Source organism: Vigna unguiculata, chromosome 3 (genome assembly GCF_004118075.2).
Source record: "Vigna unguiculata cultivar IT97K-499-35 chromosome 3, ASM411807v1, whole genome shotgun sequence".
Classification (NCBI taxonomy): domain Eukaryota; kingdom Viridiplantae; phylum Streptophyta; class Magnoliopsida; order Fabales; family Fabaceae; genus Vigna; species Vigna unguiculata.
This window is the reverse complement of record NC_040281.1, coordinates 62,463,313-62,489,999: the sequence shown is the minus strand read 5'-3', so window position 1 is coordinate 62,489,999 and position 26,687 is coordinate 62,463,313. Positions and strand designations below refer to the sequence as shown.

At 25.9% G+C, this 26,687-nt stretch overlaps 4 protein-coding genes across 5 annotated transcripts; 2 read left to right on the top strand and 2 right to left on the bottom strand.

Moving 5' to 3' along the window:
* Window positions 1-4,542: 4,542 nt before the first annotated feature.
* On the bottom strand, window positions 4,543-12,210 carry LOC114177276 (pathogenesis-related protein 2-like). 2 transcript variants are annotated; one of them, XM_028062554.1, is made up of 3 exons: window positions 12,141-12,210; window positions 5,040-5,231; window positions 4,543-4,959 (listed from the first exon to the last, which is right to left on the bottom strand). In XM_028062554.1, the coding sequence occupies exons 2-3, from the start codon at window positions 5,218-5,220 to the stop codon at window positions 4,673-4,675; spliced, it is 468 nt and encodes a 155-aa protein (XP_027918355.1). In that variant the 5' UTR covers window positions 5,221-5,231; window positions 12,141-12,210; the 3' UTR covers window positions 4,543-4,672. The 2 variants fall into 2 exon arrangements, with proteins under 2 accessions (XP_027918355.1, XP_027918354.1); XM_028062553.1 differs by lacking the exon at window positions 12,141-12,210 and having other exon boundaries at window positions 5,040-5,299.
* LOC114177277 (pathogenesis-related protein 2-like) lies at window positions 11,436-12,229 on the bottom strand. Its single transcript, XM_028062555.1, has 2 exons — window positions 11,949-12,229; window positions 11,436-11,868 (listed from the first exon to the last, which is right to left on the bottom strand). Exons 1-2 carry the CDS (start codon window positions 12,127-12,129, stop codon window positions 11,582-11,584), a joined length of 468 nt encoding a protein of 155 aa, XP_027918356.1. The 5' UTR covers window positions 12,130-12,229; the 3' UTR covers window positions 11,436-11,581.
* Window positions 12,230-17,183: 4,954 nt separating this feature from the next.
* Window positions 17,184-18,016, top strand: LOC114177113 (pathogenesis-related protein 2-like). The gene is made up of 2 exons (XM_028062362.1): window positions 17,184-17,455; window positions 17,536-18,016. The coding sequence occupies exons 1-2, from the start codon at window positions 17,275-17,277 to the stop codon at window positions 17,820-17,822; spliced, it is 468 nt and encodes a 155-aa protein (XP_027918163.1). The 5' UTR covers window positions 17,184-17,274; the 3' UTR covers window positions 17,823-18,016.
* Window positions 18,017-21,408: 3,392 nt separating this feature from the next.
* LOC114177169 (pathogenesis-related protein 2-like) lies at window positions 21,409-22,223 on the top strand. Its single transcript, XM_028062424.1, has 2 exons — window positions 21,409-21,683; window positions 21,764-22,223. The coding sequence occupies exons 1-2, from the start codon at window positions 21,503-21,505 to the stop codon at window positions 22,048-22,050; spliced, it is 468 nt and encodes a 155-aa protein (XP_027918225.1). The 5' UTR covers window positions 21,409-21,502; the 3' UTR covers window positions 22,051-22,223.
* The last annotated feature ends 4,464 nt before the right edge of the window (window positions 22,224-26,687 follow it).

The following is a 26,687-nucleotide window of genomic DNA, read 5'->3' as shown; positions in this document are numbered from 1 at the left end:
ACAGGAAGCAACACCAAGATTGTTACTAATGTCATATCTTCGTGTAAAACATGGGAGGACTTTAAATGCAATATTTTACTATAGAAAATATATTTATGATTATTTGATTCAGCATTAAATTAATTATTCAACGCATAAATAACAATTAATTATTTATCATTTAATATAAATTTTTTATTTTTTAATTGATTTTAGAAAGTGAACATATATTTTAATATAATATCTGATTTAGTATTGACTTAGATATTTAGACATTTTATAATTAACGTCATTAACATTTGCCAAGCAAACCTTAATTAAAATAAATAAAATATAAAAAATAAATAAAATTAAACTTGTTCCTATCTAACAACTTATAGAATGCGGTCACCCCGTCTTAAAATTTAGACCGCGATTGAAGGACCTTTACAAATTTGATCTTCTTCTAGTATCAAAGTCAAAGTAACATATTACTGTTCACAAAAAGAATATACTTTGTTTTGTTTGATAATCCTTAACTCTTACGTCTCCAATATATAAAATTATACAATTTTAAAATAATAATAGCGTAATATTATAAAATATAAAATAAAAAATTTTAAAGTAATAAAATAATATATAACAATGATAGAGTAAAATGACGTGACAATACAACAATCACATTAATTATTTAATATTCATATCATCTAAGAATAAAAAATTTAAATAAATATCTCAACTGAATTATTGAATTTTTAATAAATTTAATTAAAATTTATTAGAAATTCAATTAAAAGTTCTCAAAATTATTATAAAGACTTAAAATTTAATTAAGTAAATCTATATATTTAAAAGAAATATAAATATATTTTTATAAAAAGTGAATATCACTTTAAAAAATATAAAAAAATAGAGTTAAATATGCTTTGGTCTCTTACTTTTAAGTGAAAAATAAAATTAATCTATTTTCAAAACTTTGAACGAATTTAGTCCATCTTTTTTATAAATGCTAGGATGTAATCACTTTAACAAATTTTTATTGATTGTATTTGACATTTTAAACATGTTTCTTATATACTATTAAAGCGAGAATGTCTCAAATGATATAAACAACTCAAATACTATCATGAACTGCATTTGAAGTGTCTAAATTTAAGAAAACTTGATTACAAAGACTAAATTTATACATCTCTAAAATTTATGCAGTTTTAAAACTGAAAGACTAAATTGAATCAAAGTGGTAAGAAAAGACTAATTTTAATTTTTATTAAAAATTAAGGACCAAAATATATTTAACCTAAAAAAATATTGTTAATATTTATTTTAGAAATAGAAAAAAAAAACGACTATGTTTATTATAATCTTAAGAGTTAAGGAACATCTGACCTTTAAATAATTTAGAAAAAGTCCCTCAAAGAATCAATTTATTTTCTTTCAAAATTATCCTCTGAAAGTTTAAAACTCCAGGGAAAAATAACATCAAGTTGTTAAATTGATTATACTCATTATTTATTTCGCAGATAAAGGAAAAAAATTAATAAGATACATTTAATTTACTTTGTTTGATAAAAAAAATAATAAAAAAATGACTCTCATCACTTTATTCTTTATTATTATTTTTTTCAATTTTTATTTCACTTTTCTTAATTTCTTATCCATTCTATTTTTTTATATCTTTCACGACAAAAAATTAGCTTCGACCGTGTGAAGCACCCATCCACATTAACAACAAATTGTTGCCTCCAATAACTTCTAAATCAAAGATTGAAAAGCCATCTGCATTTGAAAAATTAAACAGACGTGTAGAACTAGCAATATTATCGTCAAGTGATAATATTTAAAATAATGTCAAAAATATAAAATAATTGTAATAAAGAAAAATATCGATAAAGGTTGCCGACAATGAATCATGACAATCCATATTAATAATTTTGTAATTATTTTTTACAGATAACTGCTATATATATAATTCAAAAGAAATAAATAGTAATATTGTCATAATATTTTTGAGGTCTATAGAAAATATTGTAACTCATCAACATTATCTACATGTAGAATTTATGAAGATTAAAATCGTGAAATAATTCTTTAAAAAAACTTTTCTATAACATTTCAATACAAAATAATGTTAAACAAATTACCATTTAAAAATTTTGTTTCTTATATTCTTAAATATTGATTTAATATAAAAATAGTTCATCCCTTAAACAGTCGCCATCATTGAATTGAAGGTGACGTGTTAAGTTTAGGAAAAATTCTTTTCTTTGAATATGAATGTTTCAAAGTCACAACATTTTGACAAACAATTAAAAAGTTTTTTTTCTTTTTTTCAAACATGCATATATGTTGTTGAAGATAAATGTTATTAGAATCGACAACCTTCTCTATTCTACCTTTCAATTTTTTTACTAGGCAAAATTTTATTTAAAAAATACACTCAGTTCATTTCAGACTTGCGTACACTTAATTTATTTATACATTGAATAAACATTAATTTCATTTATACATTGGAGATGTGGTAAAGTTGTAACTTATGAAAGGACATGTAAGAAGTTATTTCTATTGTTTATACATTGAATTAACATGAATTCCAGTGTAGTATTGACATATTTTACTTTCATCATAATAATAAAATTATATTTTTAATATAAAAACTTTAATTCTATTAATATTATTTCGAACTTCATTAATATTTAAATCAATTAATTACAAGTTTGACTTTTTTAATAATTATCATGTGTGTTTATTAAAGGGTTTAAATATCTCAAGTACTCTGTTATTAAATTTATTAATATTTTTTTGATAAAAAAAATGTGTGTTTGTTAAAGAAAAAATCTATATTAATATGTAATTGAAGTCTTTCACCTCTTAAAAAGAATCAACTATGTTTTGTACTCTTCAAATATTTGACTTGGATTGTCCCAACTTCAATCCCGTTATCGAATAATTTGGCAAGAAACAACTGATATCACAAATGTACATCTCTCTTTTATAAGTGAAAGTGATTAGATTAAATCCACCATAATCAAAAGTGCACCCATATAAGTCAAATAAATTTTGCAGAGACTAAAATTTCACAAAAAAACATAAAATAAAAATGAATATGACTTGATCTACACATATTAATCAAGTAAAGACGGATAATCTTCTCTCACTCTTTGACTAGACTATTCAGCATTTAATAAAAATAATTAATACTATGTTAGTTATTTCATTGAATCACAATTATGGAATCATAGTTCTGTCATGTGAAATTATTATAAAGTAACAACAATCATGGATGAAGCATAATAAAATAACTTACGGATCAAATGCTATGAATTTTTGTGGTACTCTCCTTTATTTTGTTTGTGAATGAAAACTAAATATAACAATAAAGTTAACGTGTCAAATAAATTGCACACTATAGTAATTGAATCTAAATATCAATTTCAAATGTTAAATCTCAACAAACATGTTAAATCACAAGAAAATGAAGGATTTCCTGAAGATAGACTTAATATTATATATATATATATATATATATATATATATATATATATATATATATTATCTATAACAATATATAAAGGGGATTCCCCTTTTTGTGTCCACTTTTCAAAATACCAATTTTATCCTTTAAATATAATAATTTATTAAATTTTTAAAAATTGATCGTTACTTTTACAAATTTTTTATAAAATTGGATGTCTATGCTTCTTCTCTTCTTCTTTATTTATCAATGGTTATTCTTTTATCTGTTCTGATATATTTCACTTTATTTTTATTTGTTCTGATATATTTCTTCTTTATTTTTAACTTAATAACATTATAATATTATCACATACTAATATAATATCACGCATATTTAAAAAGTACATACACACAGGCGCGATAGCGCCTGTGTTACGCTAGTTGAATATAACTATTTTACTACACTCTTACTAAAAAAATTTATACTTTATTACACTTTATACTAATAACTATAATAAAACAATACTTATGTAATGTTTTTTACAAATATGATATTTATTATTTTATTAAGTTTCATTTCTATTTTGAGGTTTCTTTACTTAGAAACTTCAAATAATATCAACTATTCGAATTTTAGCATTTTAATTACTAACAAGAAGAAACCTAAACAATTAACGCATTTAAAATTCTTACTTTAAACTAAATATTGATGACAAATAAATTTATACTGGTGTTGATATGAATTCCACATTAACCATGTATCAGTATGAATACGAATGATATTAATGTTTTTTTAATTGAATACGGAAATGAAAATAAGTATATACACATATTCATCTCGGTTGTTCTCATATTTATTCTTAGTTTCCTCGTTTAAATTTTTAAAATATCTAGTATTATATATATATATATATATATATATATATATATATAAATAAAAGAAAATTTTACACAATTAAATTTAAAAAAATATATGTATATCTTTTAATTTTAAACATCAAAATATATCAAAATTTAAAATAATTAAGAATTCAAAATTTACATCCAAATTTAAGATTTGAAAGTATATTTAATTCTAAAAAATATATTAAATTATAAGTAAATTAATTCCCGTAAAAAATAAAACAAAAATTGAAGTGATAACATCTTTTATTATAGTTTATTGATTTATTGAAAGGACATCAAGCCCTCACATAACTGTGCCAGCAATGGCGAAAAGAAAGTAAACATTCACGTAACTTTATCTTAATCAGACACTTGATCAAGGATTGGCCAAAAGGTAAGCCTCGATGACCTTGAAGAGAGCATCACTCTTGGCTTTGCCAACTTTGAGTTCATCTTCGTTGGGTGGAGCATCTCCTTTGCTGTGGTATTTTATGCTCAGCTTCACCACAGAGCCTCCGTTGGAGCCATCACTGAGTTTGGTGTCGATTGTGATCTTCTCTGCAGTGTCTGGCAAGGCAACACCTCCAACAATGCTGTAGCTGTATCCCAAGTTTGCCTCATCTATTGCTTCTATTTTGTGTAACACAAACTTTGTCTCTCCATCTGTTACATTCATTCACAATTCAGAGTTAGATAATATTATTAATGGAGATAGAGATAATAAGAGTGAAGATGTTACATACCCTCAAGGAAAGAGATCTTCTTGATGGTTCCGGGGCCACCGTTGCCCTCCACGATTTCAACACTCTTGAAGGAATCAACCGCCTTTGGGACGATGTTGTCGGCGTCTTTCACAAGAGCTTTGTAAAGGGTGGCAGGAGCCACAGGAGAAGTGGTTTCGTCTTCGAATGTGAAAACGGCCATGCTTAATGAAACTGAGATGGAAGAGAATGGAAAAGTGTATGAATAGAAGAAGATATTTGGCTGTGTGGGTATTTGGCAGAGGAGTGGCCTCTATTTATAAGCACAAACTTTAGTTTCACTGTGTTTCTTTCTATGAATATTATTGACTGAAGCTGACACAAGGATTTTTAGGGCCATTCTCTGTTCTTCGTTTACTACGAACATTTTTTAAATATAATAATAACAATAATAAATAAACTCTTTGATATATTTCATTTTTACATAATAAAAAGTTATAATATTAAAAAAAAAGTTATCTATTATAATTTTTTATTTATAATAACAATTATTTTAGTAATTTATAGTTTTATTTTGTAAATTAATATTTAAATTGATTTATTATAGTAATTAATATTTTTTTTCATTCAAATTATCGTTAAAATTGGTTGTCAGTAAGAAATTATTTTAAAATATAAAATAAAAATTATTAAAAGACTAAAATATACTTAATTCAATTATATTAAGGGTTAAATATGATTTTTGACCTTCAACTTTTAGTGAAAATTAGAATTAGTCTCTCTTGAAAATTTTGAACCAATTTAGTCTCTTATCTTTAGAAATACATATATTTCTCGTCTTTTAAACCAATTTTTTAAGTTTATTTGATGTTTCAAATGCATTTTTCAACTAACATGAGAGAGTGAATATGTGTCAAACGATGTAAACAAACTAAAATATTATAATAAAATGGGTTGAAAATGTTAAATAAACTTAATAAAATTTGGTTAAGATGACTAAATTCACGCATTTACAGAGTTAAGGGACTAAATTGGTTCAAAATTTTCAAGAGAAATCAATTTTAATTTTCACTAAAAGTTGAAGGACAAAAATATATTTAACCCTTATATTAATTATTGGTAAAATTCAAATAAAAAATTTATGAAATTAATGTTGTCATTATTAAAAATATGATTTTTTATCATATTAAAAACTAAATATGTTAATATAAACCAATTATTTTTTAAAAATATTTAGTATAAATATATGAAAGCATAAAGTCCAATTTCTTATCTAAGAACTTCTAGAATGGCGGCTTCCCATTCTTAAATTTCTCCGGGCTGCGGTTGTGTTACTTGCTTTGTCAACAATGCATAGTTTTGTCACAATAGAGTAATTTTAGTCCATTACGTCTTAAGCTTTTCTCATTAGGGTTTTATATAAAATGGCTGATTTTAATTTCTTAATCTACTTGGTTCTTTTAGTTTCCTAATTGTAAGATTTTTATTCCTCTTATGCATTATTCTGGTATTTAAATCCCATTTAATAATTTAAAATACAGACTAAAATCACATAAGCTTTAGTGACACTAATTTAAAAATGTAAGTCTATATAATTTCATGCTAATCTTTTCTCTTAGATTCCGATGAATATCCCAAAAAAATTATAATTGTTTCGTAATACTAAAATATAATTTTTTAAATGAGTTCTAATTACACTGATACAGAAGAAAATATAATTTTTTACGTCTTATGTACATCAAACTTAATTGTAATGGTGAAAAACTTAAATTTATATTTAAGTATAAAATTAAATTTATTTATGTTTATGTTTATATATATATATATATATATATATATATATATATATATATATATATATATATATATATATATATATATATATATATATATATATATATATATATAAACGTCCCGATCTAATAAAATAATTTTAATAAATAAAATGTCGCATGTTTATAATACAGAAATAGAACATCGATAAAGTATATCAGAATTAACCTTTTACCGTTATCTATAATATACGGAAAGGAAGAGTAGTAATGCATAAAACAAGGCCATAAGCTTAAGTCAGACATGAAACAATTTAAATTGAGAATGTTCACAGAGCAAAAAGTTGCAAAATAAAACAAATCGACAAAAGGTGCTCAAAAGAACATTAGCTACCACGTCGAAGACTAGACAACAACACCACCACCATCTGAACGATCCCAAGGAATTTCCATGTCTGCTCACACCAAATATCTGGTGATCATTGCAAAAAGGAAAAGTCAAACAGAGAACACAAACAGAGAGAAAGGGGTAAGTTAGAAATAAAATAATAATAATTTTCATCATATATGTATATAGACAAATTTTTAAACAATCATTCAAGGCATGTGAAGTCAAACAAAGTAAGACCCTCAAACTCAATTATCCGGATTATGCATTTGATATAAAATTCTAAAGGAAGTATGCACATGCTGGTTTCTAAACTCTTCAGAGTGTAGACACAAGGGGTTGTCACCTAACCACACATAAGGTTAATCACTTTATGCCTTAGGCCCAAACACGTCCCAAGACTAGGATCTCCTGCCACTCTCACCATATACTGCATTCTACTCTATATGAGTGTGAACAATTATCAGAGTTCATAATACCTTCCTTTATCTAGACATCTTCTATACCAAGACATACACTAACCATACCATCACCAAGAATTTCCCTCAAAACTCTTTCGTCATCAACATTCCACATGTTATCTATAATAATTATCATTCCATGCTACACACATCAAGTACAGGTCTAAAAAAATACCACATCATTCATGCATTGCTTCATACATCATGTTTTTAACATTAACTCAGTCAATCACAAGAGAAAATAAGGAATTAAAATTCTGCAGCAATTCTCGATTAAGCTAGACTGATCTCACTTAAGCAAACTGATATCGCTTAAGCTAGACTGGTGTATCGCTTAAGCTAGAAATTCTCACTTAAGCTAAAATTCAAACAGGAAGTAAAGTGGAATTATGCTATTCTCGCTTAAGCTAGAAATTTACGCTTAAGTTAGACTAATCTTGCTTAAGCTAGAAATTTTCGCTTAAGCTAAACTGATCTTGCTTAAGTTAGAATTTGCTTAAGCTAGACTGATCTCGCTTAAACTAGAAATTTTTACTTAAGCTAGAATAATCTCGCTTAAGTTAAAAATTTTCACTTAAGCTAGTCTGATATCGCTTAAGCTAGAAATTTTTTCTTAAGCTAGACTTATTTGAGTATGATTTGTGTTAATACTATGTGAAGAAATTTCATTTGCTTTATTTGTTTTGTTACAGTCAAATTATAATTTCACTAGCTCACCCTTGTGTTTTTAAAGATGTGGTTTCCACCTAGTGGTTTCCACCTACGATGATCGTATATTTATATCAATATGCGTGAGTAAAGGGTCTTATAGGTAGTATTGAGAGTCAATAACGAGATTGTGAGTTGGTGAATAGGAATGAACGCAGGTATATATGTATATACCTATACCTAGTATCAGTAGCACCTCATTGATATTAAATATCTTATTTTTGAAAAATCAACTTATAATTTGGAGGACTGTGAATACTCAGTATATAGATTTACATTTATGTGTTGTTGATTATTACTTATGTAATTATTTAAATTGGTATAATCATATACTAATTTGGGTCGTTACAAATGTGATAGATTAAAAAAATATAATAGATAAAATTTAAATTTTACTATTAAACTTATAATAAAAAAAATAAATAATTTTTAAATAAGTTTAATGATATTTTTATTATTAGTATTATATATATATATATATATATATTATTAATTATTATATTATATGTATTATTATTATATATAATTTTTATTAATTATTATATTATACATATTTTTATTATTATATATTATTCTTAATAATTATAATTATATACACGTATAAATAAATATTATCAGTATTATATATATATATATATATATATATATATATCGAAAAAAGATTATAAAAATAAAAGTAGTATAAATCTCTTCAAATCTTTACACAGCTAAAGAGATGAAATTTGAGATTCATCCTCCAAATTCGTCTCTTCTTTTCCATTTAAATTATGTTAAGGAATATAAATTTTACTTTCGATCCATCCTCACAAATCCGCTTGTTGTTATTATCCATTGAAAATGAATAGAACATTCAAGTGAACAGAGCGTAAAAGTGAATATTCATTCTATATTTATTAATTAAACTCTTATTGTTCATTTGGTTATAGGGAAAGAAATAAAAATGAAGAAGATAAGCTTACTTTATTTTGTTTGATAAAAAAAGAAAAACTAAAAATTAATACAATTTTTAATTTATTCTTCGTATTTAATTAATTTTTTAAATTTTATTTTGCTTTTCACTCCATTGCTTCTTTTAATTCATTCTATTTCAAATTTTTAATATAATTATATAACATCTTCCCAATGAAATTGATCTAAATCACATTATTATTATATTATTTAAATATTTTATTATACACGTTTATATTTTAAGTAACAAATAATACATGTTAAACTATAAAACCTTTATGTAAGATATTTTTGTTAGGCGCATTTCAAAGAAAAAAAAGACAAAATGCGATGAATTATAAATAACATGTAATCTAGAAAATCTTATAACAATTAAAGATAAAATAATTTGATAGAGTATAAGTGAACGTAAATCTCACTATTCTTTTTTTTTTAATATGATATCAAAATTCTGAGTCAAAATCTATTATAATAATTTTTTATAATTAAATTAAATTTAAAATTCACTTTTTAATAGGAAAAAAAATGAGTTTGTCTAATAAATTAAAGAACTTTGTAACTTAATTAATTAAAAGGATAAGTTTGACTAAATTTTTGTTCTTCTCCTCCGTTGACAATATTTCAAGTGTAATTACCAAAATTATAAAATTACGCTTTTACAAATTATCCATCAAAATTAACATTTCACACCTAAAACAAGATTACAAAGAATTGAAATTAAAAATACAATCACAACAAATTTTGATATAAATATGTGTGGAATACCCTCCCTCTTAATAAAAAAATAGCCAGGAAAGTTAAGAAAGAATGTTATAATGTTATATAGATAAATAACAATTTTAAAGTTTCGTTTCTGATGTCTTTAAATAATGATTTAATATAAAAGTATTTCGTTCCTGTAAACAATCGCCATCGTTGAACTTCTAAATGCTGCGCCATCATTGAATTGAATTGAATGTGACGTATTTCTTTATGATTTAATATAGAAGTGCTATATATTTATTTATTCATAAACTTCTCTCAATATGAATGCTTCAAAGTCACAAGATTTTGACAAACAAAGTTACTATTTAACATTACATAAAAATGATTGAAATATTATACAGATTAACCATGTGAAAAAAAATAATGTTTAAAAATTGTAAGATACAGACATATACGTTGTTTATAAATAGTACACATTGCAACTTTACCACTGAGTTTCAAATTTTCACAACCTTCGAAAACTTCCAACTTTACCCCTCAGCCAACTCAAATCTAATATGTAAAATACGTTACATATTACAACATTTCTTTATCATAACGGATTATGTAAAAAAAATTTAACATTGGTTTTGAGTTAGATTTCACCTTGCAACATCATAAAATGCATCAAATATATATATATATATTTTTCTCAACTAAGCAATTGTAAAATTTTCTTAAAATCAATAGATATTAAAATTCATTAACAAATTCTAAAATTTCATTACTATTTCAACTATTAATTCATCCCATTTAAATTAATTAAAAAAACACTTATACAAAATGTAACTAAATGGATCATAAAGTCATTCTAAGGTAACCGATACCTTTATTTTTCAATATATCAAATTACTAATTGTTAAAAAAAAAGGTGTAACAAACATTGTCAATAAAAAAAAAACATATAATAACTAAATCTAATTCTTTTAAACTAATAATAGGCTAAAAACATAATTATATAATTAAATAAAGAATCATGTTAGTTACTGGTCCTGAATTTGTAACCTCGTAAATGAAAAGTATATTATAAAATATTTCTATATTTAATAAACTACAGAAGTGTTATATATATATATATATATATATATATATATATATATATATATATATATATATATATATATATATATATATATATTTCGAAGCAGTATGAGTTAAAACCTATTAAAGTGAATCTTCCAACTCAAAATTTTAATATGAGAGTTATAAGTTATCTTTTTCAAGTCTATTATACTGAAATAGTTACACTGATATTTGATTTTCAACCTAAATAATATTAAAGGAGGAAAAAGTGTTGATAGAAGGAGGAGATCACGACAATGGGCAACGAGCCATGGGAATCCAACATGGAGTAATTTCAAGTTCTATATATAAATAAATTCACTGCATAAACATTAAAGCAAAAACAAACTTCAAGTGATATTAAGTAATACTTTCCTTTATTATAACTTATTGGTTGATGTAGTGGATACAAAGATAACCTTACAACAAAACTTAACTTAAACACTGTATGTTGAAAGCCAATTTTAAGATAAACACACAGGGAAAGACGCAGGTAATAATTCAAGCGTTGGCCAAAAGGTAAGCCTCGATGACCTTGAAAAGAGCATCACTCTTGGCTTTACCAGCTTTGAGTTCATCTTCGTTGGGTGGAGCATCTCCTTTGTTGTGGTATTTTATGCTCAGCTTCACCACAGAGCCTCCGTTGGAGCCATCACTGAGTTTGGTGTCGATTGTGATCTTCTCTGCAGTGTCTGGCAAGGCAGCACCTCCAACAATGCTGTAGCTGTATCCCAAGTTTGCCTCATCTATTGCTTCTATTTTGTGCAACACAAACTTTGTCTCTCCATCTGTTACATTCATTCACAATTCAGAGTTAGATAATATTATTAATGGAGATAGACAAAAAATGAGTGAGGATGTTAGGTACCCTCAAGAAAAGAGATCTTCTTGATGGTTCCGGGGCCACCGTTGCCCTCCACGATTTCAACACTCTTGAAGGAATCAACGGCTTTTGGGACGATGTTGTCGGCGTCTTTCACAAGAGCTTTGTAAAGGGTGGCAGGAGCCACGGGAGAAGTGGTTTCGTCCTCGAATGTGAAAACGGCCATGCTTAATGGAACTGAGATGGAAGAGAATGGAAAAGTGTATGATATGAGAATAGAAGGAGAAGAAGATGTTTGGTTTGTGGGTATTTGGCAGAGGAGTGGTATCTATTTATAAGCATTTGGTGTTACTGCGTTTACCAAGATTTTGAGTTGAAAGTTAAATATTATTTATTTGATATGTTTGTGAGGTATTGCGATTTGGGAGCTTTGAAATTAAAGATAAATGGTATGTACATGTTAGTTTGAACGTTCAACTATGACGTGGATAATTTGATAGTTTATATGAAAGAAGTATATAAAATTGGCAGCCATGAAAAAATTAACAATTCTTTATAGACGACCTTCGAGATGTTGTTGAAGTAATTAGAGTGTGGTATTTTCATCGAGGTGATGGTGGAGAGTCCCAGGGTAATGGAGACGATGAAGGAGAACTCCATTGCATCGAACAGTCCAACCAACCAGAAAAATGGGACACGTCAAGAAGTGTTGGGCCTCATGCAGTTCTTGTTATCGTGCAAAAACATTTCCTCCCTTACATTAATATCTTCAAATATAATACCATTCAAAACTTAAAAAACAGCAATCTAAAGCAAAAAATTTTCTCATTCTTCACGTCAAGAAGTGCAAGTACTGTAAACAAACTTTTATTATATATATATATATATATATATATATATATATATATATATATATTTTGTTGGTTCTCAAGTGGATAGAGTTGGTTTTATAATTGTCATCACAACTCAATAGGTCTCTTAGGTGTATGGGGGACTTGGGTAGTTGTGTGTCATGGAAAGGTTTGCAATTTTTGTCAGAAAAATTGCACTATGAAGGGTTTGCAATTTTGGTCCACAAAAAATTGCACTTTGGTGATAATACCTATTGTTGAGTTTGTGGATGTAGGCCTTGAGGCGCCGAACCACATTAAATTTCCTGTGTGCTTTTATTTATAATTTTTCTGCTCTTATTTGTAGGTGTGCTTCCGCTTGAAGAGATTATTTTTAGTACGTGATTTTCCAACAGTGGTATCAGAGCTGAGGTTTTGACCAAGGGCTTCTAATCAAGGGAGGAAGAGGAGCAATTTGGCATACTGACCAGAATCAATGCCCTTAGAAGAGAGTGGAGTCCGTGTGTAGCAAGATACTCCCAGATTTTCGGAGGAGGTTCTAGTTGGTGCTCACATGGCCCGTGAGTGATGTACGATGAAGATCTCATCTGTGTGAATCGCAGTTTGCGACATGTGCGTGGAGGAAGTGCTCTGGGGCTTATAGATTTACTCTGGTTGTTGCATCCAGTGGACTGAGATGTTTGGTAACATTGGATCTGCATGGTGAGGGTGGAGCTCGAGATCTCCAATGGTGGTGTTTTACATAGCTCACGCGATGCTTCCTCAACAATGGGTATTGCGTTGTTGTGTTGTGGCAGTGTCGTGGCTTGATCAAGGTGGTGTTGATGATGGATTCTCCTTGAGTATCAGAGAATTGTTAGTGACAATGATGTGAAAGTTGTTGACAACGAATCTGATGTGCAAGGTGATGAGGGTCGATGATGAAGAAAGATTGTCATCGTTAACAGTGGCGGAACTTGGACAAAAAATTTGGGGGTGCCAAATTATATTTTTTATTTTTTTAGTTAAGAAAAAGCTCTTCATTCTCTCTTCATTTCTTCTACTTAAAACAAGCACAGATAATAGTAGAATTCAAAAAAAATATGATTATTATTCGTTATTATATCATGATACCAAACCATAAATACCATTTTAGATAAACTCTTCGTACCTCATCAATCTGATTTGGTGAGTATTGTGAAATTTGATGACACTTTTTCCGAATCGCGTTTTAATGAATTTTTAAATTCATTATATGTAACTCTAGAAACTTTAGAGATTTGTTTTTTATTGTTTGTCTTGAATTCTTGGTTCTCCCTAAATCTCTCAAGTTTAGTTAACGTAGATGCAATTTTTTTACATGTTTATCACAAATTTTCCTCCTTCAAAAAAAGAATTAATTCTTTTACTATTTATCATAATCATTCTAATATAAATTTATCATCTCTCCTGTATAAATTCAAAACTTTACAAAATTTATCATAGGTAGGAAAACACAAAATCCTTAAATTTCATAATTAAGGGTTATATTCTAACCTCCGTTTCTAATATATCTTTTTTGTAATTTTTTCTTCTCACACACTTTCATAATAACTTACATGGTAGAAAAATTTTATAACAAAAACAAAACCCTAATCTCTTTTATAAATCAATATTTCTATTACATTTTTTATTTTATTTTTATTATTATTTTCCATAATATAAACTTAATATAAATAATATATAATTATAATTTAAAAAATATATATAAATATAATATTAAAAAAATTCCAAAAAAATTTTGGGGGAGCCGCGGCTCCCCCTGTCACTTTAAAGTTCCGCCGGTGATCCTTAATGAGTCTGTGTAGATCACCAATGACAAGAGTGGTTCAAGCAAATATATTGGATCACTGGTAGCAAGAGTGTGGTTCAAGCAAATTTGTTGACGGTGTGTCAAATGTTTGTTCCATAGTATGTGAAACTTTTTGGTGAAGGGAGGATATGTTGGTTCTCAAGTGGGTATTCACCAAAGTCCCACATCGAGTAATATGAAGAAGAGAGTAGTAGAAAAATACTATAAAAGTAAAGAGTTGGTTTTAGAGTTGTCACCACAATTCAATAGGTCTCTTGGGTGTATGGGGGACTTGGGTAGTTGTATGTCATGGGAAGATTTGCAATTTTTGCTAGAAAAATTGCACTATAAAGGGTTTGCAATTTTGGACTTGAGGCGCTGAACCACGTTAAATTTTCTGTGTGCTTTTATTTATAATTTTTCTGCTCTTATTTGTGGGTGTCCTTCTACTTGAAGGAATTATTTTTAGTACGTGATTTCCCAAAATATATATATATATATATATATATATATATATATATATATATATATTGGCGTATAAGAAAGAGTTCATAAAAAAAATTAGAAACAACTTTTGATATAAAATATAAAATAAAGAGTTATGTATAGTCTAAAACAGTTTTTGACGTGTTAACACAGTTAAAAAGTTAATTGTATATAAACTAATAACATTATACTTAGAGATTTAATAACAAGGTCGTAACAATAAAAATGAGACATATATATTTTTGAATTAATTGACTAATGCACTATTAAAAAATAATTTGATCTTTTAATATTAAATATACATGTTAACTTGAGAATTGATAAAGTAAAAATTAATGAGAAATAGGTTATTTGGTAGAGATTGATGAGAATTTAATTTTTAAAACAATGAAAATTGTGATTTGATCTATACAAATATAAATAAAGTTCAGATAATTAGATTGTATTACCAAGACCTTTAGAATATTTCGTCTTCAATATATTATATTTATAAGGATTAGTTTGATATTAAGTTATATTTTTCAATAACTAATTTAAAATTAAGTTATAAATTCAGGGGTACCATCATATTATTATTAGGCTTGTACAAGTTAAATAATAGATATTTATAGTCTTTATTATCATTTGATTTGAATGAAATATAAAAATGTCTCATTACATAATAGTTATCAATGTTAATTGTGAAGCCATTTTTAAATTATATATTAGATCTTCAAATCAAATATGAATGTAATAAGTCATTGGTGACTGTATAATTGAAAGTCAAGACACAAGAAAAATTACTCAAGACGTCACAATTGGACAAATGGATCCAGATATTTTTTATATGTGAAATAAGTTCAGAAGAATGTATTATATGTACAGAGAAACTGTCCAGATACAGAAAAAGAATTGAGATACTTCTAGAACAAATAAAACTAAATGGTTTTATTACAATAATATTTTTTTCAACTCTAATTTGATATATATGATTTAAGGTTCTCTTAACAATATTTATGTTATTTTGGATGGAATTATTCAATACTTGATTTTGATTGTATCATAATAATTAACATGTTAGTGTAGTAATTTTAAATGTATTTTTTTTATTCATAAATAGTTTTTGTTCATGGTTGGGACAGTATATTCTTTATTTGTCGAAAAAGAAAATTAATATAAAAATAAAATAAAATTTAATCATTTGTAAAATGCTTGACAGAAACTAAAAACAACTCTCATAGAAATTTTGTACGTTGAAAACCATTTGTTAATAAATATGAGGAATACTTTTTAAAAATATTAATCAGTGATTTTAGATTGTTAATTTAAAGCAAAATATTGAAAACATAGACCGAAAAGCAAAATTAATACATAGTATAAATATATTTAATTGTGTAATGGTACTTCCTGAAAACTGGTTATAAAAAACCGTCCAATTCCTCCAACAAGGTGACATTTCTGATAAAAGAAACAGCATCTAGAAGGCGTCTTAAAAAAGCATCACAGGCTATCCGCGTCAAAGGAATAATTTGATTCACAATTTATTAATTATAAACCAAGCCAATATATCATTAACTGTATGATAGTAAAGACTGAAACTGTTATTGTAATTGTATAAAATGCATAAAAAAATGAAATGTTATATGTTAAAATATTTATTTATTAAACTTTTCTAAGAATATAAAATTAAGGATGAGTGGCAATAACATATCCTATGTCTTTTCCACTAAAGTATAAATATAATGGATTTTTAAATATATAAGAATATATAATAACGTAATGTTTTAAAAAATTACATAAAATTTTGAAATGACCAAATTTATTTGATTTAAGAAAACATGAGAGTCTTAGATAATCTGTGCACATCAGCAAACAAAACAGTCGGCATCGTTGATCGTTGAAACTGACGTGTATGCAATTTGTGTTGTTTGATTTTGAAAGTTTTCCAGACACGACATTTGACAAACAGAAAAAGATGAAAGTGATAATAGAAAAGTAAGAAAGAATAATACAGCATGACATACTATCTCTCAAGAAAATTGTTTATTGGGAGAGAACGACACTGCTAACAAAGAACCGCCAATGAGAAGCTTCATTCACACTTTCATGTGTTATGCTACCAAATGCTCTGAGCTATAAATAGATACCACTCCTCTGCCAAATACCCACAAACCAAACATCTTCTTCTCCTTATATTCTCATATCATACACTTTTCCATTCTCTTCCATCTCAGTTCTATTAAGCATGGCCGTTTTCACATTCGAGGACGAAACCACTTCTCCCGTGGCTCCTGCCACCCTTTACAAAGCTCTTGTGAAAGACGCCGACAACATCGTCCCAAAGGCGGTTGATTCCTTCAAGAGTGTTGAAATCGTGGAGGGCAACGGTGGCCCCGGAACCATCAAGAAGATCTCTTTCCTTGAGGGTACGTAACATCTTCACTCTTATTTTGTACATCTCCATTAATAATATAATCTAACTGTGAATTGTGAATGAATGTAACAGATGGAGAGACAAAGTTTGTGTTGCACAAAATAGAAGCAATAGATGAGGCAAACTTGGGATACAGCTACAGCATTGTTGGAGGTGTTGCCTTGCCAGACACTGCAGAGAAGATCACAATCGACACCAAACTCAGTGATGGCCCCAACGGAGGCTCTGTGGTGAAGCTGAACATAAAATACCACAGCAAAGGAGATGCTCCACCCAATGAAGATGAACTCAAAGCTGGCAAAGCCAAGAGTGATGCTCTCTTTAAGGTCATTGAGGCTTACCTTTTGGCCAATGCCTAAACTCAACAATATTTTTACCAAGGACTTTCATATATGATATACAGAGAGAGTTTTCTCTTGTGGAGTGTTTGCTTAACTTAATTTGGCTTATAATGTAAGATTGTTTCCCTATTTCCTTTGGCTTATACTTGTGAGAGCTGATATTTTGTATCTCAGTTTATCAATAAATTATAATAAAAGAAAGCATCACCTAATCTTTTATTTCTCTTTTATTCTCTATGACTATGAGAGCAAATCTGCATAGAATTAAAGGCATTACTTTAGTTAAAATATATACATTTGACATTCACTAAGAGATGATTGCAGCTTAAGTAATGTAAAATTTAATTTAACTAGTATTGTTTCAGCTTATATGGTCATAAATAATCATTTTAATGTTTTTGATAAATATTTTGTGGACAAAGTTACTGAATAGAATGAATTTTGTTTTGGAAGTTGTAAAAATAAAGTGATAAAGTTTTAAGATTTTTTTATTAAAAATAGTTGTTTCTCAAAGTTTGTCGAAATTTCATTTTCCTTTATAAAATCTAAAGAGCTCTAGTAATATAATTTTATTACCATTGAGCAAGTTCAGCTCCAAGGTAGCTTTCTGGGTCGAGGATGGAGACGCCGAGCGAAATTAAATGTTCTAATGTGTGAAAAATTAAGTTAGATTGATATATATATATATATATATATATATATATATATATATATATATATATATATATATATATATATATATATATATATTCGAATTATATATGTAATGTGTGAATTGCGTGGGAAAAGATTGCACTGGGGTATCTTAGAAGGTCCGTAGGGGGTTATGTTATCGTCTCCAAGATTTTTTAAATTTTCTTTAAAAGTTTTTTTTTTTAATTTTTAGATTAATTTTTATTTTTTTATAAAATATAGTATTTAATATTAATAAATAAAAAATTAAATATAATGAAGAACAATAAAATTTATTAGGATATTTTTTTTGTTCTCTTAAGTTTCTCATGTATTGTATTTATTTATTACTCTTACATCTCTTCTTTTGTTTTTTATTTTAAAAAAGAAATAGAAAGTTAAACATAAACTCATTCATTTGCTATCTGTTCTCATCCGTTCTCTTATAAGATAAAAAGAAATAATTCTCTTTTTCTCTTGATAGAAAAATATTAGTTTGATATTTTATTTATTTTTTTCATCTTATGAGTTTTTTTATATATTTATTTTTTTATAAATATAAAAAGAAAAGTTATGTATTATAGTTTTTCATAATCATTTCTTAAGTGTGACTTGATTATCATATTTTCTCTTTTAGTATGTCTCTCAAATTTTTATTAGATTTTGATAAATTAGTTTTTAGTCTTAATTTTTTTTAAATAGATATATTAATGAAAAATAAAATAATAAATTCATTTTTTTAAAGTGATAAAAAGGTAGATATTCTTGAAGATGAAAACAATATAAATTTATTTCTTCATCTATTTTCAAACATGATGCTAGGAATTCAATTGTTGAATTAGAAAACCATTTAATATTCAATTAATTATAAACGGGAAGTTTTATATTATTTCTTTTGAATTATAGGGAGAATGTTTCATATTAATTATTTAAAATTTATTATAAGTAAACGTACTCAAATATGAAAATATTCAGAGAGAGATGGAATTATAAAACATTATTTAAGATGAATTTCATATAAAATATAATTTCAAAATTTTAATTTTTTGAAGAAAAACATATAAGATTCCAATACTAATTTTTTTATATTAGTAATAATAATTAAATATATTAAATTTGAATACATTATTTTGGTTCCTTTAAATTTTTTTGACTAAAATCTGTCACTCAAAGATAATGTAATGACTTTTAGGAAGAAAGTGTTATATTAATTTAAGTTTATTTTGAAAGATTTTCAATGATATTTAATTAAGATTATAAATGCATTACTTACGTGCTTATTTATATTTAATATAAATTAGATAATAATATAATTAATAATATGATTTAAAATTAAATTATCATTATCAAAATTTGAATATCACCATTATAATAAAGTTAATAAATTTATTAAATATAACATTTTACAGTTAAATAGTATATATATATATATATATATATATATATATATATATATATATAATAGTTAAATATGTTTTAGATATTTTAATTTAAAGTAAAAATTGAAATTAGTCCATATTTAAAGTTTTGGTCAAATTTAATTTCTCAACTTTAAGAATATGTAAAATTAGTTATTTTAACCAATTTTAAATATGTACTATTTTCGATTTTCACATATATATATATATATATATATATATATATATATATTCAATAGTTTCGTAATTACAATTAAAAATTGAACAAAAAATTTATATTTTTGATAAATTAATTTCAAATTTATTTAAGTTAATTCAGTTGTATTATTCTACTAAATAATCAAAAAATAATAAACTGCAAATGGCACGTCCAATAGATGAATTGGTTTAAAAAAATAACTGTCCAAGTTTCAAAAATTTATTAGTGTTCTTAACATGGGTAATTAAATGCAACAATCAATAATTATCAAAAAAAAAAAACCAGGATAATGAGTAAAAGGAAAAAGGAAAAGATACAAAATTCTATATTAATTTGATTTTAACTGAACCTAATTAACGGACTTTAGCTAGATTTTTCACTAAAAATCTTGAATTATATAATTACAAGAAATCCTGTATAACTAAAGAAATGCAAATAATTGTTTAAAATAACTTAAAATGTTTAATTACCTATAATTAAGAATGACAAATAAATTTATTTTCGTGTTTATTGTCTGAAAATTTCCACATTTATCGAATATAATTATAAATAATATCTAATCTTTTAAATTTACTATGAAGATAGTATGTATATATTTGTCTATTTTTCTTATACTTATTATAATATTTATTTTTGTCCTCATTTTTTTGTCATTTAAATTACTAAAATATTTACAGTGTTTTAGCAACTTGTTATAATAATATAAATTTGTTATTTTTTTTGAATTTTTTATTTTTTAATATTAATATTTAAAAAATAATATTTGATTTAATAAATTCGTCGGCTTAGATGATTTCATTATCTTATTTATAAGTGAAAACTTAGAAAATAAGCGAAAATTTTAATTAGATTAATTCACATTTAAAAAGACATGTGATTATTACCTAGGATAAGTTCAGGCTAATCAAAATCTTTACTTAAATAATATTAGTTTCTCGAATCTGGTTATGGAAACACCACACTCCAATTACTTCAACAACGTCTGGAAGGGCGTCTATAAAGAATTGTTAAATTTTTTATGGCTGCCAAATTTATATGTACTTCTTTCATACAAACTATAAAATTATGCACCATAGAGCAAACAGTCGTCACAGTTGAACGTTGAAATTGACATCTACATACCATTTATCTTTAATTTGAAAGCTCCCAAATCGCAATATCTGACAAACATATGAAATAAATAATATTTAACATCAAATAAAAATCTTGGTAAACAAAGAACAGATGATGGCCCCACCAACTTGTATCTGTGTCTCAGCTTTAACTTCACATCGACAAACACAGTAACACCAAATGCTTATAAATAGATACCACTCCTCTGCCAAATACCCACAAACCAAACATCTTCTTCTCCTTATATTCTCATATCATACACTTTTCCATTCTCTTCCATCTCAGTTTCATTAAGCATGGCCGTTTTCACATTCGAAGACGAAACCACTTCTCCTGTGGTCCCTGCCACCCTTTACAAAGCTCTTCTGAAAGACGCTGACAACATCGTCCCAAAGGCCGTTGATTCCTTCAAGAGTGTTGAAATCGTGGAGGGCAACGGTGGTCCCGGAACCATCAAGAAGATCTCTTTCCTTGAGGGTACCTAACATCTTCACTCTTATTATCTCTATCTCCATTAATAATATTATCTAACTCTGAATTGTGAATGAATGTAACAGATGGAGAGACAAAGTTTGTGTTACACAAAATAGAAGCAATAGATGAGGCAAACTTGGGATACAGCTACAGCATTGTTGGAGGTGTTGCCTTGCCAGACACTGCAGAGAAGATCACAATCGACACCAAACTCAGTGATGGCTCCAACGGAGGCTCTGTGGTGAAGCTGAGCATAAAATACCACAGCAAAGGAGATACTCCACCCAACGAAGATGAGCTCAAAGCTGGTAAAGCCAAGAGTGATGCTCTCTTCAAGGTCATCGAGGCTTACCTCTTGGCCAATGCCTAAATTCAATTAAATCATTACCAAAAACTTTCTTATATTATATACAAATAGAGTTGTGTGCTTGAGTTAATTTGGCTTATAATTTAAGACTGTTTCCTATTTCATTTGGCCGACTTATGAGAGCTGCTATTATGTATCTCATTTCATAATTACTATAAAGGAAAGTTGTTTCTCTACTATTGTCTATCATAGCAAATTTGCATATGTCAACCAGAGGTTCTTTTACCATTATGGTGGAATTATACTCGATAATTATTGAAATAGACAATTTTTAAAAAAAATTATCAATATGGACAAGTCGTATTAGATTTATACGACTTTAAAATAACAAGTCGTATGTCACGAGTGCAATTTTACGAAGTCGTACGTAGCAAATAGGACTTTAATGCCTGATATTAATATTAATAGAGTAAAGTATTTTATATTTTATTAAAAAAACGATGTCATAATTTTTACTGATGACTACTTATATAAATCGTGGTTATAGTGTACGACTCTTTTGAAATGAATTCTACAAATTTAATATTTTGTATTTTGTATTTTTTAGTTGAAAATAACAGATTTAGTTTTTATGATTATTCTATTTTTTTTATACTTAATAAGTTGTATTAAAATAATATAATTTAAATAATCGAAGATGTATTATAAAAAATTAAAGAAAGAAGGAAAAAACTATTATTAGAGAAAAAGAAAAGAAATCTTATTAGAGAAAATGATAAAATATATAATTGATGATATTATTTTTAAAATCCTCACGTGATTGTTGTTTATTCCTAGTGAAGGTCATAATAAATAAATTACCTAATTAAAGAGTAGTCAAATCATCAATTTTTAACTTATTGCAGAACTTTAAAAATAATGTCATCATTTATAATATATTTTATCATTTTTTCTGATAATACTTTTTTTCTTTCTATATTAGAAGTGGGCTTTAATTTTAACTCAATCTCATAAAATCAGATTGTAAGATAAGGGTTGCACTCCTTTATATATTGTGAATCGATCTTATCTCTAGTTGATGTGAGACTTTCAACATTCTCTCTAATAATATATTTTTCTTCTTTTTTTAATCTTTTAATAATACGTCTTCCATTTTAATACAACATGTTAAGTATAAAACTAAATTTATTATTTCAACTAAAAAATAAAAAATAGAAAACATTGAATTTATAGACTTTATCTGAAAGGAGTTGTACATCACAACCACGATCTATATAAGAAGTTGTTAATGAAGAATTACGACCTTCTATCCCAAATCGTCCAACTCATATACGACTTTGTTTCTTTAATAAATAATAAAATATTTTTGCTATATTAAAATTTATATCACACTTAAGTCATATTTGTTGTGTACGACTTAATAAAGTCATCATCGTAGCATACAACTTGTTCTTTTAAAATTGTATAAGTCTGATAAGACTTGTTCATATTCGTAAATTTTTTAAAAATTATTCATTTCGGTAAGGGTTAAATATATTTTTGGTCCCTCAAGTTTTAGTGAATTTTGGAATTAGTCCCTCATCAAAACTTTATACCAATTTAGTCATTCATATTTCAAAATGCGTGAATTTAGTCCTTTTAACCAAATTTTGTTAAGTTTATCTGACGTTTCAAGCACATTTCATGATAGTATTTAAGTTAACATTGAAGCAAAAATGTGTCAAACAATGTAAATAATTTAAATACTATCATGAAATGCGCTTGAAACGTCAGATAAACTTAACAAAATTTGATTAAAAGGACTAAATTTACGCATTTTGAAAGATAAAAGACTAAATTGGTCAAAAGTTTTGATGAGTAGGGATGGCAACGGGGCGGGGCGGGTACGGGTATCATGATCCCATCCCCATCCCCATAATAAAAATTCATCCCCATCCCCATCCCCAAACCCAACGGGTATACAACTTTTGACTCATCCCCATCCCCACCGGGTAACGGGTATTTTCTTATACCCATACCCATACCCATTTTTTTATTGTTCCATATATCAATTAAATATTCTTTATAAAAAAAATTTAAAAATCACACCAACGGAATCATGATACTATCAAAATATTCAATATTAAAATAACATACTCTTTTTGATTTTCATGATGTCAAATATTAAGAAAAATATTATAATAGTATAAATCTCAAATTAAAGTATCAAATAACAACTAAATAAAATTCAAATAATTATATAAAAGCTAAAAAATTACACATTACTAAAATTTTATAATAACCAAAATATTTATTAATTTTACAAATGATCAGTGGTTTCATTTGCATTCAATCCACCTACACATAGAAAAAAAATGAAAAATTAGATATGATATAATAATTGAAATTGAAAATTTTAATTACTAGAATATAATGTACCTTCTTCATCAGATTCATTTTCACTCATGAGAACATCTTTTCCTTTTAATTTTTTAACACCTACAAACACCAAATGTAGAATATTAGATGAGAATTCACAAAAAATACTAACAAAAAATATTAATAAATTTGAGTAACTTACCTAGATGGTTTGAGTTCCATATCCAACTTCTTGTACACATCAAAGCCTCTATAGTAATATGATGAAGTCGACTACGGTGAGAAGTTAATATCTGACCACCAGTACTAAAAGCAGATTCAGAAGCTACAGTTGTTATTGGAATAGCTAAAACATCCCTTGCAATTGCTTGAAGGGTTGGAAACTTTAACCCATTTGTTTTCAACCATGATAGGATATCAAATTCTTGTGTAACTGGCAAATTATCTTCTTCCAAGTAATAATCCAACTCTGTTTTCATAACTGTAGTTCTAGATTTTTCTTTTTTGCCATAAACTCTAAAAATTCATTCGCATCATTATCAACATCCTTTCCCAACTCCAATGATGTAGCTCTATAAGAAGAAGTTTCATTCTTTTTTGAATGATATTCCAAAACCAAATCATAGCACATTTGACGAATCCTACTAAGTTTCAGATCAAAATCATTACCATACAATTTATAAAAATAATATTCTAACATGTCCATCTTGTACCTTGGATCTAAAACTGAAACAATTGCCAATATGTTATATAACAAAAAACAAAGAGAATGAGAAATATGTTATATATATATATATATATATATATTATATTATATTATATTATATATTATATTATATTACTATGTATATATATATATTATATGTGTGGATATCTTATGTTTATATATATATATAATTATTTATATATATTATATTATATTATATATTATATTATTATTATTATGTATATATATTATATGTGTGGATATCTTATGTTTATATATATATATATATATATATATATATATATTTATAGATATATATTTATTTTAAGTATATATTATATTATATTATATAATAATATAAATATAATAATATATATTATATTATTATGTATATATATTATATGTATATGTGTAGATATTTTATGCTTTTATATATATATATATATATATATATATATATATATATATATATATATATATATATATATATATATATATATTTCTTTTAAATTTTTATAAATTTGTAATGTTATAAATTTGTTTATAAAAGATCTCACTAGTTAAATGATTAATTTGTTTTATACGTATATATTATATATATTATATTATATTATTATGTATATATATTATATGTATATTATATTATATTATATTATATTATATTACATGTATATGTGTAAATATATGTATATATATATATATATAAGTATATTTTATTTATATGTATATATACTATATTATATTATATTATATTATATTATATTATATTATATTATATTTTATGTGTAAATATATTATTTATTTATATATATTTTTTAGATTATTTAATAAATTATAAATAGTTTAGTAATTTAAGCGGGGACGAGTATTTGGGCGGGTATATATATATCTCCATCCCCATCCCCATCCCCAGTTGAAAATTTCGGGTATTACCCATACCCATACCCATACCCATACCCAGTCAAAGCGGGGATTCCCCGTCAAAACGGGGAGGGTTCGGGTGATACCCACGGGCACGGATTTATTTGCCATCTCTATTGATGAGGGACTAATTCCAAATTTCCCTGAAATTTGAGGGACCAAAAACATATTTAACCCTTTCGGTAATTATCAAATATAAATTACATCATAATGATAAAAGAACTTTAACCTGAGATGCCAATGCGAAAATTTATTTTGAATATTTATTTAATTATGTTTATAGTTAGCATCCGCTTATCATATATTAATCTTAATAAATAAAATACTAAAAAGTAAATAAAATTATTGATTTTAATTTTATTTATTTTAAATATTTATATTAATTTTTTTTATAACAAGAACACTTATTTAAACAAATATAATTCAAAATTTATTAGGCTAATATTCATTAAATCAACGTTATTTTTTATATATTTTTAATGTTTATTTTAATTATTTTTAATTAGTGTTTACTTAATTAATAATTAAATATTAAAAATAAATAAAATTAACGTATGTTAAGTTAATGCTAACACAAATAATTTTTAGTAATAATCTTGTAAAGATTATTATTTTTTTTTTCTAAAAAGGGTTACTTTTCACATAGTTTCGAATTTAATATGTTATTTAATGTTAGTATAATAAAATCTTTAATGTGTTATTTAATGTTATTATG

Coding starts and splice junctions, on each gene's coding strand:
- LOC114177169 (XM_028062424.1), top strand. CDS start 21,503: ATGGCCGTTTTCACATTCGAAGACGAAACCACTTCTCCTGTGGTCCCT. Junction 21,684..21,763: donor GAAGATCTCTTTCCTTGAGG/GTACCTAACATC, acceptor TGAATGTAACAG/ATGGAGAGACAAAGTTTGTG.
- LOC114177276 (XM_028062554.1), bottom strand. CDS start 5,220: ATGGCCGTTTTCACATTCGAAGACGAAACCACTTCTCCTGTGGCTCCT. Junction 4,960..5,039: donor GAAGATCTCTTTCCTTGAGG/GTATGTAACATC, acceptor TGAATGTAACAG/ATGGAGAGACAAAGTTTGTG.
- LOC114177277 (XM_028062555.1), bottom strand. CDS start 12,129: ATGGCCGTTTTCACATTCGAGGACGAAACCACTTCTCCCGTGGCTCCT. Junction 11,869..11,948: donor GAAGATCTCTTTTCTTGAGG/GTACCTAACATC, acceptor TGAATGTAACAG/ATGGAGAGACAAAGTTTGTG.
- LOC114177113 (XM_028062362.1), top strand. CDS start 17,275: ATGGCCGTTTTCACATTCGAGGACGAAACCACTTCTCCCGTGGCTCCT. Junction 17,456..17,535: donor GAAGATCTCTTTCCTTGAGG/GTACGTAACATC, acceptor TGAATGTAACAG/ATGGAGAGACAAAGTTTGTG.